This window comes from Callorhinchus milii, unplaced genomic scaffold (genome assembly GCF_018977255.1).
Source record: "Callorhinchus milii isolate IMCB2004 unplaced genomic scaffold, IMCB_Cmil_1.0 Scaffold2, whole genome shotgun sequence".
In the NCBI taxonomy this organism is placed as follows: Eukaryota; Metazoa; Chordata; class Chondrichthyes; order Chimaeriformes; family Callorhinchidae; genus Callorhinchus; species Callorhinchus milii.
The window spans coordinates 124,729,052-124,742,942 of NW_024704743.1; the positions used below are offsets into that span (position 1 = coordinate 124,729,052).

General features: G+C 52.5%; 1 protein-coding gene across 1 annotated transcript in view; it reads right to left on the reverse strand.

Annotated features, from left to right (window-relative positions):
- The window catches only part of LOC103172407 (1-phosphatidylinositol 4,5-bisphosphate phosphodiesterase gamma-1-like), a 34,660-nt gene that overhangs the window by 2,004 nt on the left and 18,765 nt on the right, over nucleotides 1-13,891 (reverse strand). The window contains exons 12-23 of the mRNA XM_042331724.1: nucleotides 12,080-12,157; nucleotides 11,433-11,536; nucleotides 10,707-10,797; nucleotides 10,247-10,313; nucleotides 8,570-8,733; nucleotides 5,552-5,648; nucleotides 4,442-4,666; nucleotides 3,547-3,695; nucleotides 2,621-2,735; nucleotides 1,346-1,507; nucleotides 933-1,021; nucleotides 160-344 (exon numbers count right to left, since the gene is read on the reverse strand). Coding sequence (XP_042187658.1) covers nucleotides 160-344; nucleotides 933-1,021; nucleotides 1,346-1,507; nucleotides 2,621-2,735; nucleotides 3,547-3,695; nucleotides 4,442-4,666; nucleotides 5,552-5,648; nucleotides 8,570-8,733; nucleotides 10,247-10,313; nucleotides 10,707-10,797; nucleotides 11,433-11,536; nucleotides 12,080-12,157 — 1,526 coding nt within the window. The remainder of the gene's footprint in view (nucleotides 1-159; nucleotides 345-932; nucleotides 1,022-1,345; nucleotides 1,508-2,620; nucleotides 2,736-3,546; nucleotides 3,696-4,441; nucleotides 4,667-5,551; nucleotides 5,649-8,569; nucleotides 8,734-10,246; nucleotides 10,314-10,706; nucleotides 10,798-11,432; nucleotides 11,537-12,079; nucleotides 12,158-13,891) is intronic.

Below are 13,891 nucleotides of genomic sequence, written 5' to 3' on the forward strand. Positions count from 1 at the left end.
GGGCAGTGGTGGGGTGCAGCGTTGGGGGGGCAGTGTGGGGGTGCAGTGAAGGGGGTGCAGTGGTGGGGTGCAGCGTTGGGGGGGCAGTGTGGGGGTGCAGTTTTGGGAGGCAGTGTGGGTGGGAGGGGGGGGTAGTGGCGGGGGGAGGGGGTGATGTACCTGTGGCTCCGAGCCTCAGTCAGTTCTGTCAGCTGCTCCTGCGCTGCCCGAAGCTCCTCCAGTCTCTGTTGGTGTCGGGGGTCGGAGCTGCTGCCCCGGTCACAGCCGCTCACTTGGCTCGTCAGCTCAATCGTCCTCTCCCTCAGCCGCTGGATAGAGGAGTAAAGGTTCTCCTCGTCTTCCTCCTACCGAGGGGGGCGGAAAGAGGGAATGAGAGTGAGAGAGCGAGATAATAATAATAATCCTTGCATTTGATATAGTGCTTTCCATGTCTTCGAGACGTCTCAAAGCACTTCACAGAATATACTGGAAAGTAAAGTGACTGTATATTTTGTGGGAGAAACACGGCAGCCAATTGTGCACAGCAGTGTCCCATAAACACTCATGGATTGAGGGACCAAATTATTATTTTTTTTCTTGAGGGATTATTATCAGGAGTGCGGAGTAGGGGTTCACTAATTTTAAGATTATGCAAATAATGTGCATATAAAAAATCCAATAATAATACTCTAGCCTCAGCGAGAGACTGGGTTCATTCTGGGCCCCACACTTTAGGAAGAATGTCAAGGCCTTGGAAAGGGTGCAAAGAAGATTGACCAGGATGGTACCAGGAATGAGGGGATAGTGAGAGAGAGGGAGTGAGAGAGAGAGAATAATTGGGAGAGAGTGAGAGATGGGGAGCGAGATGGAGGGGGTTGGGTAGGGCAGTGGACATTGGGGTTGGATGGGATAGGGGGTTGTCATGTGGTCCCCCCAGGCTCAGCAATGGTTACCTTAGCGTTGACAATCTCAATGTGGACCAGCAGGGAGGCCAGTTCCAGTTCCTCACTGTAGCTGTTTTTGAGAGGGACGGACCTGTAGCCTAAACAAGACAACACCTCGTCACTCAACAACAACAACAAATCACATTTACATGGTGCCTTTTGGGAGATGTTGGGAGGAGATCCTAAAATGCTGGACGGTCAGGGGTTTTGACCCGAGCTGGGGTTGGGGGCAGGAGGGGTGGAGGGCAGGGAGGGTGGAGGTTGGAGGGTGGTTGAAGGCGCGGTCGAGGAGGACGGTCTTGAGACCAGGAGGCAAGGGAGGGGGCGAGGCGGAGGGAGTGTGGGATGGAGTTCACACAGCAGACGTGAGATGGGGGAGGGCCAGGGCGGGGGGTCTGGGGTGGGAGGGAGAGGCCTGGTACCTGTCTTGAGGCCAGTGACGGGATAGGTGGCCTGAGCCAGGAAGTTGGGGTCACTGAACATGTCCTCGTCATAAACACTGAACCTCAGGAAGGTGAAGGTGGGGTTACTGATGTCAAACACCAGCTGCTTACACAGCCAGACAGGAGCCAGGCCATTATCCGCTGTAACACAGAGGGCGAGAGAGAGACGGTCAAACAGTAATAATAATAATAATGCTGGCCTTTGATACAACACCTTATCATGTTGTTGAGATGTCTCAAAGTGCTTCACAGGATATACTGCAATGTGTAGTGACTTTGTATTTTGTGGGCGAAACGTGGCAGCCAATTTGCGCACAGCAGCGTCCCCACAAACAGCCGTGGAGCGAGAGGGCAATATTATTTGTTTATTTATTATCTTTCCTTCTGCGGGGCATATGTGTCTATTTTTGCCTTTTTGCGTTTGATTTGGCACTTTATTACGTCGTCGAAACGTCTCAAAGTAACCAATCGACCAACAACTGGGTTCCGACTTACTGCAAGGTAAACCCAGACCATGGTTGAGACGTCTCAAAGCGCTTCACAGGATATGCTGTAAAGTGAATTGACTATTTTGTGGACGAAATGCGGCAGCCTATTGGGCACAGCAGTGTCTCACAGGTAGTCGTGGATTGAGTGACCAAATTATTATGTTATTATTTTTGAAGTGATTATTACCCCTGGAAAAGCAATCTGCCAATCAACTGACAACAGGGTTCCTACTTGCTGCTTGGTGAACAGGCGTGTGGAGTACGGAAACGTGCCCAACGTTTCGCCCTGCAGGGAATCAAACCCAGGTCTTCTTGCTTGCGAGTTGCGAGGCAAACCAATTACACACAGCAATAAACAGCCATGTAGTGAGTGACTAATATTATTTGGGGGACTGTTGTCCAGGACACCAGGAGAGAGAGAAAGTCCCTTCTCTTTTCCCATAGCCCCGCGGGATCTTTACCATCCACCTGAACAGGCAGACGGGACCTCGGGTTAACGTCTCCTCCCGAGGACGGCACCTCCCACAGTGCCCCCCCCCCCCCCCCAGCGCTGTATTGGGGCATCAGCTTAGACTGTGATGCCAATGTAGGGAACTGGGGCTTAGTATCGTCGGTTGGGGGAGCAAACACTGAAACGGACACAGAGTGGAGTCTGGCTGGGGTGTCACATTGCTGACTGCTCCCTCCCTCCACCCCCCTCCCTCCCTCCCTCCCTCCCTCCCTCCCTCCCTCCCTCACTCACTCACTCCCTCACTCACTCACTCACCCACCACCTCGGTCTTGAACTTGCTGTTGTCGTACTCGGCTCCGCACACCTCCACCTCCACGAAGGGGCAAACGATGCTCCGGCCATTCTTGGGCAGGTGCCGGGCTCCCAGGATCTGGGGGAGAGGGAGGGGAGCAGCGGGGGGGTGTTAGTGGAGTAGTGGAGTGGGTGGGTGAGCGGACATGCTTTCGGTACAGGCTCTGTGGACAGCCATTTACCTTACGAGGCGCTTTCTCCATCAATTGTTGTCATAATAATGATACAATAATCACAATAATAAAATAATAATAATACAACAATAATAACAATATAATAAAAGTAACAATAACAATAATACATATAATAATAATAATCCTTGCATTTGATATAGTGCCTTACCAGGAGTTTGAGATATCCTGAAGCACTTCATAGGATACTATAATGTGTAGTGACTGTGTATTTTGTGGGCGAAACACAGCAGCCAATTCCACACAGCAGCGTCCCACAAACAGTCGTGGATTGAGTGACCAAATTTTTTTTTTTGAAGGGATTATTACCCCCGGAAAAGTGATCCACCGATCGACTAACAACCGGGTTCCTACTCACTGTTTGGTAATCAGAGGCGCGTGGAGTCAGGAAACTTGCCCAACGTTTTGCCAATGTCTGGGAACCCAGGTCTCTTCTCGCTTGTGAGGGGAGTGCCCTAACCACTGAGCTACAGGATCCCACTTCCCTCGGCTCCTCTCCCCCACTCTGCCCCACTAACAGCCCCGAAAACCCAGTGGAATGTTTCACGGAAGGTTTCAATGATTCCAATGACAGACCACAAGCAAATAACCCACGTCCCTCCTTTCCTCCTCCCCCCGGCCCTCAGGCTGTACGTGACATCTGCGAGAGTGACCCCCCACTCTCTCCCCCCATCCCCCCTTCCCCCCAACCACACTCACCTGGAGTTGCACAGTGATGGGTTCGAGTCCCCTCAGGGAGTTCTTGTCGAACGGATCAAAGTTCTCGTCCCTCATGATCTCCGGCTGGAGTACAATGCCACACTTCCCGTTCATACTGAAGATGGTTTGGTTCAGCTGCATTGGTTTGTCTGCGGTGGTGGGGGGGGGGGGGCGGGGGGGCCGGGAATGGGGGCAGGGAATGGGGGGAACGACACAGGATGCAAGACTTTAAAGCGATCGCAGGGAGGTGAGAGTCACTGGCATAATAATAATCCTTGCGTTTGATACAGCACTTTATCATGTCATTGAGACGTCTCAAGCACTTCACAGAATACACTGTGAAGTGTAGTGACTGTGTATTTTGTAAGTGAACATGACAGCCAATTGCACACAGCAGTGTCCCCACAAACAGCCGTGGGGCGAGTGGGCAATATTATTTGGGGGATTGTTGTCCAGGACACCGGGAGAGAGAGAGAAACTCCCTTCTCTTTTCCAATAGCCCCGCGGGATCTTTACCATCCGCCTGAACAGGCAGACGGGACCTCGGGTTAACGTCTCAGGCGTCTCTGACAGTGCAGAACCCCCACACTCTCCGCACTACAATACAACACACTTTAAGTTTCATGTCCGAAAGACATCTCAGAGTGCCTCCCCACTGCCTGGACTGCCAGCTGCAATCCCCACCTGGGGCTCGAACCCACAAATATCTGAGACACCCTCCCGCACACTCACACACACATCGCACATGCACGGACATGCAGATACACACGCACACAGACACAAACACACGCATAGACACACACACGCACAGACACAGTCACACAGACAGACACACACTCAGACACAGAGCCCAGCAGGGAGGGGGTGAGGTGCCCGTGATGCCCGCTCAGGGTACCTGGTGTCTGGAAGTTGAGAGCCACTAGTTGGCTGCCGCAGCCCCACATGGGCAGAGGATCGTAGTTGGAGGAGTCGAGGCGTTGGCCTTTGGGGTAGACACGGCTGAGCTGCCGCTGGTTATACAGCAGGAACCGCTTGCCTCGTGTCCGGTTCGCGTATTTCTCCGCCTTGGTCTCCGGGAAGGAGGACATGTCGCGGCAACACGCCTTGTCTGTGCCGATCTCTGCCGGGAGCAACACGGGAACTTTCAGTCCCTCAACAACAACAACAGGTTGTACTTACACAGTGCCCTTCACACAGGGCCGTGTCCGAGTCTGACACTGAGCCAAGCCAACAACAACAACAACAACAAACTGCATTTACACAGCGCTTTTCTGTGAGGAGACATCCCAAGGCTCTGGACAGTCGACGGTTTGCACTCGGGCTGGGGGTTGGGATCAGGGGTGGATTGGAGGAGGAAGATGACGGAAGGCGTGGTCGAAGAGTAAGATCTTGAGACGGACCTTACATTTATACAGCACCCTCACGCGGACCCCAGTGGCTCAGAGAACTTTATGAAGGAATATCAACAACAAAATACATTTGTTTAGCGCGTTTCACATCAGGAGGGCAGGGAGGGTGGGGGTAGGAGGGTGAACGAAGGCGCAGTCAAAGAGGAGGATCTTGAAATGGGTCTTCAAGGATGTAAAGGTTGGAGTGAAGCAAAGGGAATGTGGGATGGAATTCCAAAGGGTGGGGGGCAGAGAGGCTGAAGGCCCATCTGCCGATGGTGGGGTGGGGGGGAGGCCGGGCGGTGGAAGTGGAGCAGGGTGGAGCCTGCTGAGCGGAGGCAGCGGACAGGTAAATATGGGGGGTTAACAGGTCACAAAGGTAGGAAGGAGCAAGGCCACGGAGAATTTAAAGGTGAGGACGAGGAGGTTGGGGAGAGGGAGCCAGTGGAGTGGGCGAGGAAGGGAGGGAGAGAGAGGTGGAGGAAGGGTAGAAGGGAGGGAGGGAGAGAGACAGACAGAGAGGGAGGGATCGAGTGAAGGAAGAAAGATAGAGGGGAGGGAGAGAGGGGACTGGAAGTGTAGAGTGACAGAGCGGCTGAGGATGGGGTCTCACTCACTTTCCTCATCGAAAGGCACCGGGCGGCAGTAAATAACCAGCTCCGACAGCTCCAGAGCAATCTTCTTCCTGCGTTCCATAATCTTCCCCTCCTGCATCTGTTATAGTAATAATATAATACAGTAATAATAATAATCTTAGCATTTGATACAGTCTTATCACATCATTGAAGCATCTCAAAGTGCTTCACAAGATATGCTGCAGAGTGCAGTGACTGTGAATTTTGTGTCCGAATTACAGCAGCCAGTTTATACATAGCATTGTCCCTACAAAGAGCCACGGAGCGAGTGACCAATTTTATTGCAGACGGGACCTCGGTTTAACGTCTCATCCCACAATGTAACACCACCCCCACCCCCAGCGCTGTATTGGGAGCATCAGCTTAGACTGTGTGAAAAGAGATTCCAAATCAATCCCACTCCCCATAGCCCCATAGTCCTGATCAACCCCACTCCCCCGCTCTCTCCCCATAGCCCTGATCAACCCCACTCCCCCGCTCTCTCCCCATAGCCCTGATCAACCCCACTCTCCCGCTCTCTCCCCATAGCTCTGCAAACTTGTCCCCAAATAATTATCTACTTCTCTCTTAAAAGTTGTTATGGAATCGGTTCCCACCGGCCTTTCAGCCAATGCGTTCCAGACCCCAACAACTCGCTGTGTGAACACATTTCTCCTCCCCTCCCCTCTGTTTCTTTTAACAGCTATTTTAAATGGGTGCCCTCGGGTTACCGACCCACCGCCAGTGGGAATAGTTTCTCCTCGTTCACCCTATTGAATCCTCTCATCATTTTGAAAACTTCTATTAAGTCTCCTCTTAACCTTCTCTGCTCCGAGGAGAATAATCTGAGCTTCTCTACCTCTCCTGATAACTGAGGTCCCTCATTCCTGGTACCATTCTGGTCAATCTCCTTTGCACCCTCTCCAATGCCTTGACATCCTTCCTAAGGTGTGGGGCCCAGAACTGAACACAGTCTCTCGCTGAGGCCTCACCAAGTGTTTATAAAGGTGTATTATTTATGATGGTGGAACCGAGGGCACAAGGGACAAGCAGGAGGCCGGAGCCAGTTGAGTGGAGCATTGGATAGTGGGTTGGGGGCACCAGGTCAGAGAGGTAGGGAGGTGTCAGGGCATGAAGGAATTTATAGATGAGTGAGAGGATCTTGAAGTCGATCCAAACACAACAACAACAAAATTCCATGTGTAAAGCGCCTTTCACATCAGGAGGATGTCCCAAGGCGCTGACAGACAGATTTTCGGACGTCGGGGTCGGGGAGGGTGGAGGGCAGTGGGGGAAGCAGGGAGATCGAAAGCACAGCTGAAGAGGAGGGTCTTAAGATGGGTCTTGAAGGAGGCAAGGAAGGGGCTGTGCTGGAGGGACCGTGGGATGGAATTCCAGAGGGTGGAGGCCATTCAGTGATAGGGAGCCAGTGGAGCCTGGCGAGGGCTGAGAGGTGATGGGGGGACAGAGATTAGTGTGTGTTAGTAAGTGGGCGGCGGAGTTCTGGATTAATTGGATTTTGTGGTTCGTGGAGCTGGGGATGCTGGCGAGGAGGGCATTGGAGTAGTCGAGGTGGGAGGTGACGAGGGTTTCTGCCGTGTTTGAGATGACTCCCTCGGGGGGAGTTGGCGGTGGTTTAGGTTGGGCGTGTGGAATGGCCTCTCTCTATGCTCTCACTGTTGAACTATACTGACTATCACCTCGGGATATATTGGTGTATTGATAGCAGCAACTGAATGTTCCAGAGGAATTGAGGGTTAAAAAGTAACCGATAGAGTTAAAAATAAGTGCAAAGATAAGCAGAAATGGTATGTGACCACAGTAACAGAAGTAGCCAAGAGATAATGAGTGAAGGTCATCCTTGAGCTGGGAAAAGCAAGAACTGGGGTAGTATCTGTACAAAACAGGAGGCCTGTACACACCGAGTGGGACCACACTGGGACCTTGGGTTTTGATTTCACGACTAGTTTAGAAGGGGCTAAAAGCAGCTTTGCTGAACAGGTTGAGATCAGCTTCTGATTACATTCCATATTGTCCTGGAAAGATGTTCACTCCTGAGATAATGGAAAATCGGGTCCTTGAGCGGAGATGTAAGAACAATGGACCACAGAGAACGGACTGCAGCCCCGGACACCGGCCCAGCTCAAGGCTGAGAAACAAGCCGCTGCGGGAGGCTGCACAGAGGGTGTCCATATCTCTCTCTGTGCAAAGCAGCCGGTGAAGGGTGGGGACTATCGCTGTGACTAACGAAGGGGCTGTGTGGGGTGGGGGCTATCGCTGTGACCAGGGGAGGCGCTGTGTGTGGTGGGGGCTATCTCTGTGACCAAGGGAGGCCCTGTGTGGGGTGGGGGGCTATCTTTGTGACCAAGGGAGGCCCTGTGTGGGGTGGGGGGCTATCTCTGTGACCAAGGGAGGCCCTGTGTGGGGTGGGAGGCTATCTCTGTGACCAAGGGAGGCCCTGTGTGGGGTGGGGGGCTATCTCTGTGACCAAGGGAGGCCCTGTGTGGGGTGGGAGGCTATCTCTGTGACCAAGGGAGGCCCTGTGTGGGGTGGGGGCTGTCTGTCTCTGTGACAAGAGGAGGCGGAGATAGAAATACATATAAGATGTCAGTTTGGAAGAGTTGGAGTTGTTTGGAGGGTCAACACTTCCCAGTGGAATCGATATGGATTCTACTGTATCGATGTACATGTCCGGGGGGAGAGAATTTACCTCCAGTAAGAACGTGACCATTACAAGTGAAAGAGGAGGAGTAGTGAGGTCTGTAAGGAACGAGGGCTTTCTCCAGTGGGAGTGGAAGAGGATTGTGGGAGCTCCAGGAGTGTGACCGCTGCCCAGAGTCAAATTGGGCAAATATGCTGGTGATTGTGTCTGTTTCCCGCTGTGTGTGTGTGTGTGTGTGTGTGTGTGTGTCTGTCTGTCTGTCTGTGTAAGGGCTGTAGTGCAGCTGATTTGTCTGTTCGAACTTTAACAAAACCTATATTTGAAAGTAACGTGGTGTCCAGTCAGTTTGTCTGCATCACCCTGGCATCAGCGTTCTGCGTGGCCTCCCGGATCTTGGCCACCCAGTCACTGAGCTCCTCCTGACTGTCACACGCCACGTCTAACATCTGGATCGACCTCGACATCTGCTGAGAGTGGATGGTGAACACGAACGGCCTGTTCTCTCTGCCTTCCTTCTGGATCACTGCACATCACACAGAAAGTCAGGTCACCGACGCAGACACGTCACACCACACAGACATGTCACACACACGTCACACACACACAGACACATCACACACAGACACAGACACATCACACGCACCGACACAACAACAACAACAACAAGATTCCATTTATTGAGCGCCTTTCACGTCGGGAGGACGTCCCAAGGCGCTGTGCAGTTGGGTCAGGACCCGAGCATTGGGGAAATGGTGAGGGGAGGGAAGGGAGGGAGCGAGGAGGGGGAAGTGGTCAGGGTGAGGGGAGGGAAGGGAGGGAGCGAGGAGCGGGGAAATGGTCAGGGGGAGGGGAGGGAAGGGAGGGGGCGAGGAGGGGGTAGAGAGTCGAGAGCGGAGCTGAAGGCTGAAGGTCAAAGAGAAAGGCCTTGAGACCGGCCTTGAAGGAGGAGAGGGAGGAAGCGGTGAAGGCACTGGGGATGGAGTTCCAGAGCCTCGGGGCTGAGAGGCTGAAGGCCACCGATGGTCGGGCGGTTGGGGCGGGGGATGTGGAGCAGACCGGAGCCAGAGGAACGGAGGGTACGGGCAGGTGAGTGGGGGATAGTAGGTCAGAGAGGGAGGAGGGAGCGAGGCCGTGAATGGCCGTGTAGGTGAGGATGAGGATCTGGAATTCGACACATCTTCAATTCTTGACACATCACAGACACATCACACAAAAAGTCACGTCAACCACACAGACACACAGACACAAACATGTCACACGCACCGACACATCACAGACACAGACACGTCACACACACAGACACGTCACACACACAGACACATCACACACACACAGACACGTCACACACACACACACACACAGACACGTCACACGCACAGAGACAGCAGGATTAGACACAGTAACGCTCCTCTACACTGTGTGTCCACACTCCCAGGTCAGGGTTAGAGTCACAGTATCTTTTCAACATCTATATGCTCCCTCTTGGTGACATGATCCGCAGACATGGGGCCAACTCCCACATGTATGCGGATGACACCCAACTCTCTCTCTCTCTGCCTCCACTGTTGACTCCAGGACCCACTGCCCTCCTGACAGAATGTCTGTCAGACATCAGGTCCTGGATCAGAGTGAACGTCAACAAGACCGAGGCTCCTGATTGACTCCCGTCAGCACCTCCTCACCTCAGGCGCTGACAGCATCACCATCCCTGGGGCTCACTCCCCCTCACTAAGCCAGTCCCGAACCTTGGGGTCTTGTTTGACCCTCAACTATCCTTTCTACCCCACATCTGCGCCATGACCCGCTCTGCCTTCCCCACCTCCCCAACATCGCCCGACTCCACCACTGTCTCATACCGCAGCCCCCGAGACCCTCACACACACCTTCATTACATTGACTATGCAAACTCACTGCTTGTCGGCCCCCAACTCCTCCCTCCAGACTGCAGTTCATCCAGAACTAACTCTGCAGACCCTACTCCCCCACACCCTCCATCCCTCTCCGCCCCTCCCCGAGGACCCGCTTACACTGCTCACCTACGTGACATGTGGGGACGTCAATAAATCCCTTCAGGAAGCTTCCCAAGGGGCTGTTTTCCACCGACTGAGGGAGAGAGAGAGATGGGAATTACCAAATCATTCCACTGCACCTCAGCCCCAACATACAGCAACTGGACCCCACCCACTGATCAATAATCACTGATCGGGGATATCTTTCTCTCCAGTATACTGACTGATCAGGTTTATTGACCAATTGGGTGTATTGATTGATTGTGATTATTGACTGATCAGTGGTATTGATTGGCTGATTGGGGTATTGATTGACTGATTAAGGTATTTATTGACTGCTCAGTGGTACTGATTAATTGGTTGGTTGATTGATTGATTGCTTGGGTTGTTGACTGACTAATCAGGGTACCGATTGACTGATCGGGGTATTGATTGCCTGATCGGGGTTTTGATTGAGGTATGACACTGACAGGGTGTGGCTGCTCACCGTCTGGTCCTGTTCGGGAGTGGGGCTTCTCTCCTCCACGTAATTAGCAGGAAACCACAACTGTTTTTTACCTCCGTAATCTCCCCTCCACCTGAGGGGAAACAGAAAATAAATGGGGAAATGGGGGCATTCCCAGGATAGCCTCGCCCTCAGCCTTCTATTCACCGCCCCCCCCCCACCACCAGTACTCACCCTCTCTCCCCCATCCTGTACTATACTCCCCTCCCCTCCTGTATCAACTGATCAGATGTACTGATTGATTAGGTTTATTGATTGATCTCAATTTTTGGCCAATCAGGTGTATTGACCAGTACTGTACTCACCCCCCATCCTGTACTCTAATAATAATAATCCTGGCATTTGACACAGCGCCTTATCACGTCGTTGAGACGTCTCAAAGCGCTTCACAGAATACACTGTAAAGTGAATTGACTGCACATTTTGTGGGTGAAACGCGGCAGCCAATTGCGCACAGCAGCGTCCCACACACAGCCGTGGGTTGAGTGACCAATTTAAAATTTTTAAAAATTATTTTGGGATGATTATTACCCCCAGAAAGTGATCCGGTAATCGACTAAGGTGATGTGTATGTATTCTGTAACTCGAGGTAAACAGAGGCGTGTGGAGTAAGGAAACTTACCTAAGGTTTCGCCCTACCCGGCAATCAAACCCGGGTCCTCTCGCTTGCGAGGCGAGTGCTCTAACCACTGAGCTACATGTACTCACCAGCCCCCGTCCTGTTTCTCAATGTTGTGGATTAATGCCTGTTTACAGAAGGATAACTCGTCCTCTCTCTGAGCTTTGTAGTCGTACAGCGCCTTAACTGTGCACTGCAGAGAGAGGGAGAGAGAGAGCATCAGAGAGAGGAAGCATTTCAGATCGAGAAAGTTTCAGAGAGAGAGGATGTTAGAGAGAGAGTTGAGGGAGAGGGCATCAGAGAGAGAGCGTCAGAGAGAGATATATATATCAGTGTGTATGTGTGTGTGTATATGTCAGTGTGTATTTGTGTGTGTGTATATGTTGGTGTGTATATCTCAGTGTGTATATATGAGAGTGTATGTCAGTGTGTGTGTATGTCAGTGTGTATATGTGTGTGTGAGTGTGTGTATGTTTGAGTGTGTATATGTGAGTGTATATATGTGAGTGTGTATATGTGAGTGTGTATATGTGAGTGTATATATGAGTGTGTATATGTGAGTGTATATATGTGAGTGTGTATATGTGTGTGTGAGTGTGTATATGTGAGTGTGAGTGTGTATATGTCAGTGTGTATATGTCAGTGTGTATATGTCAGTGTGTGTATGTGTGAGTGTGTATATGTGAATGTGTGTCTCTCAGCCTCTATCTCTCAGGATAAATAAACCAACATTTACCCGTGCTGTTGGCATCTTGTTGGCTTCGACATAAAAGTGAGCTGTCCGCACCTCATACAGTGCCCCATAGTCCAGCTCCTGTAGAGGAGAGAGAGTGGGCACACACAGCTTTACCGGGGGGGAGAGAGAGAGTGGGCACACACAGCTTACCGGGGGAGAGAGAGTGTGGGCACACACAGCCTTATGGAGGAGAGAGAGAGAGTGGGCACAAACAGCTTTACCGGGGGAGAGAGTGGGCACACAGCCTTACGGGGGAGAGAGAGAGAGTGGGCACACACAGCTTTACAGGGGGGAGCGAGAGAGAGAGAGAGTGGGCACACAGCGCTCTATCAACAACAACAAATTATCATTGCTTTTCTTGATATAGCGCTTTTCACGTCTTCTCGACATCTCAAAGCGCTTCACAGAATATTCTGTAAAGTGAATTGACTGTATATTTTGTGGGTGAAACGCAGCAGCCGATTGTGCACAGCGGTGCCCACACACAGCCGTGGATTGAGCGAATACATTTTTTTTTTTTTTGAAGGGATTGTTACCCCTGGAAAGCGATTTGACAATCCTCTAACAACTGGGTTTCTATTTACCACTTCCTATTTACTGGAACCTTCTCTACTGCCTAACTCCGGCCCCATCGCCAACCTCCCTTTCCTCTCCAAGGTCCTGAAACAAGTCGTTGCTTCCCAGCTTCGCTCCTTCCTCTCCCACCACTCCCTCTCTGAACCCCTCCAGTCGGGTTTCCGTGCCGCCCACAGCACAGAATCAGCCCTGGTCAGTGACAAATGATATTCTGTCCATCTGCGACCAGGGCTCCCTCTGCCCCCTCGCCCTCCTTGACCTCTCTGCTGCCTTCAACAACGTCAACCACTCTATCCTCACCCACCGCCTCTCATCTCACCTCAACCTTCACGGCTCTGTCCTTCACTGGTTCAGATCGTACCTCTCACACCACCTCCACTTCATCTCCACAAATATGCGGTGTTCCTCAGGGCTCTGTCCTTGGTCCCCTCCTCTTCAACATCTATATGCTCCCTCTGACATCATCCACAGACATGGGGTCAACTCCCACATGTATGCGGATGACACCCAACTCTCTCTCTCTGTCTCCACTGTTGACCCCAGGACCCACTGCCCTCCTGACAGAATGTCTGTCAGACATCAAGTCCTGGATGAGAGCGAACTTTCTTCAGTTGAACGTCAACAAGACCGAGGCTCCTGATTGACTCCCGTCAGCGCCTCCGCACCTCAGACGCTGACAGCATCACCATCCCTGGGGCTCACTCCCACTCACTGCGCCAGTCCCGAACCTTGGTTTGACCCTCAACTATCCTTTCTACCCCACATCTGTGCCATGACCCGCTCTGCCTTCCCCACCTCCGCAACATCGCCCGACTCCGCCACTGTCTCACACCACAGCCCCCGAGACCCTCACACACACCTTCATTACATCGAGGCTCGACTATGCAAACTCACTGCTTGTCGGCCCCCAACTCCTCCCTCCACAGGCGGCAGATCATCCAGAACTCTGCAGCCCGTGTCCTCTCCCGCACCGGCTCCGTGACCCTATCACCCCCATCCTCGCCCGACTCCACTGGCTTCCCATCACACAGAGGGTACAGTCCAAGATCCTGGTCCTCACCTTCAAAGCCCTCTATGGTCTTGCTCCCCCCGACCTCTGCCACCTCCTAACCCCCTCCCATCCTGCTCGCTCCCTCCGCTCAGTGGGCTCTGGCCTGCTTCACGTCCCCCGCCTCGCCCGCCCCACTATTGGCGGGTGGGCTTTCTGCCACTCTGCCCCCACCCTCTGGAAGTCCA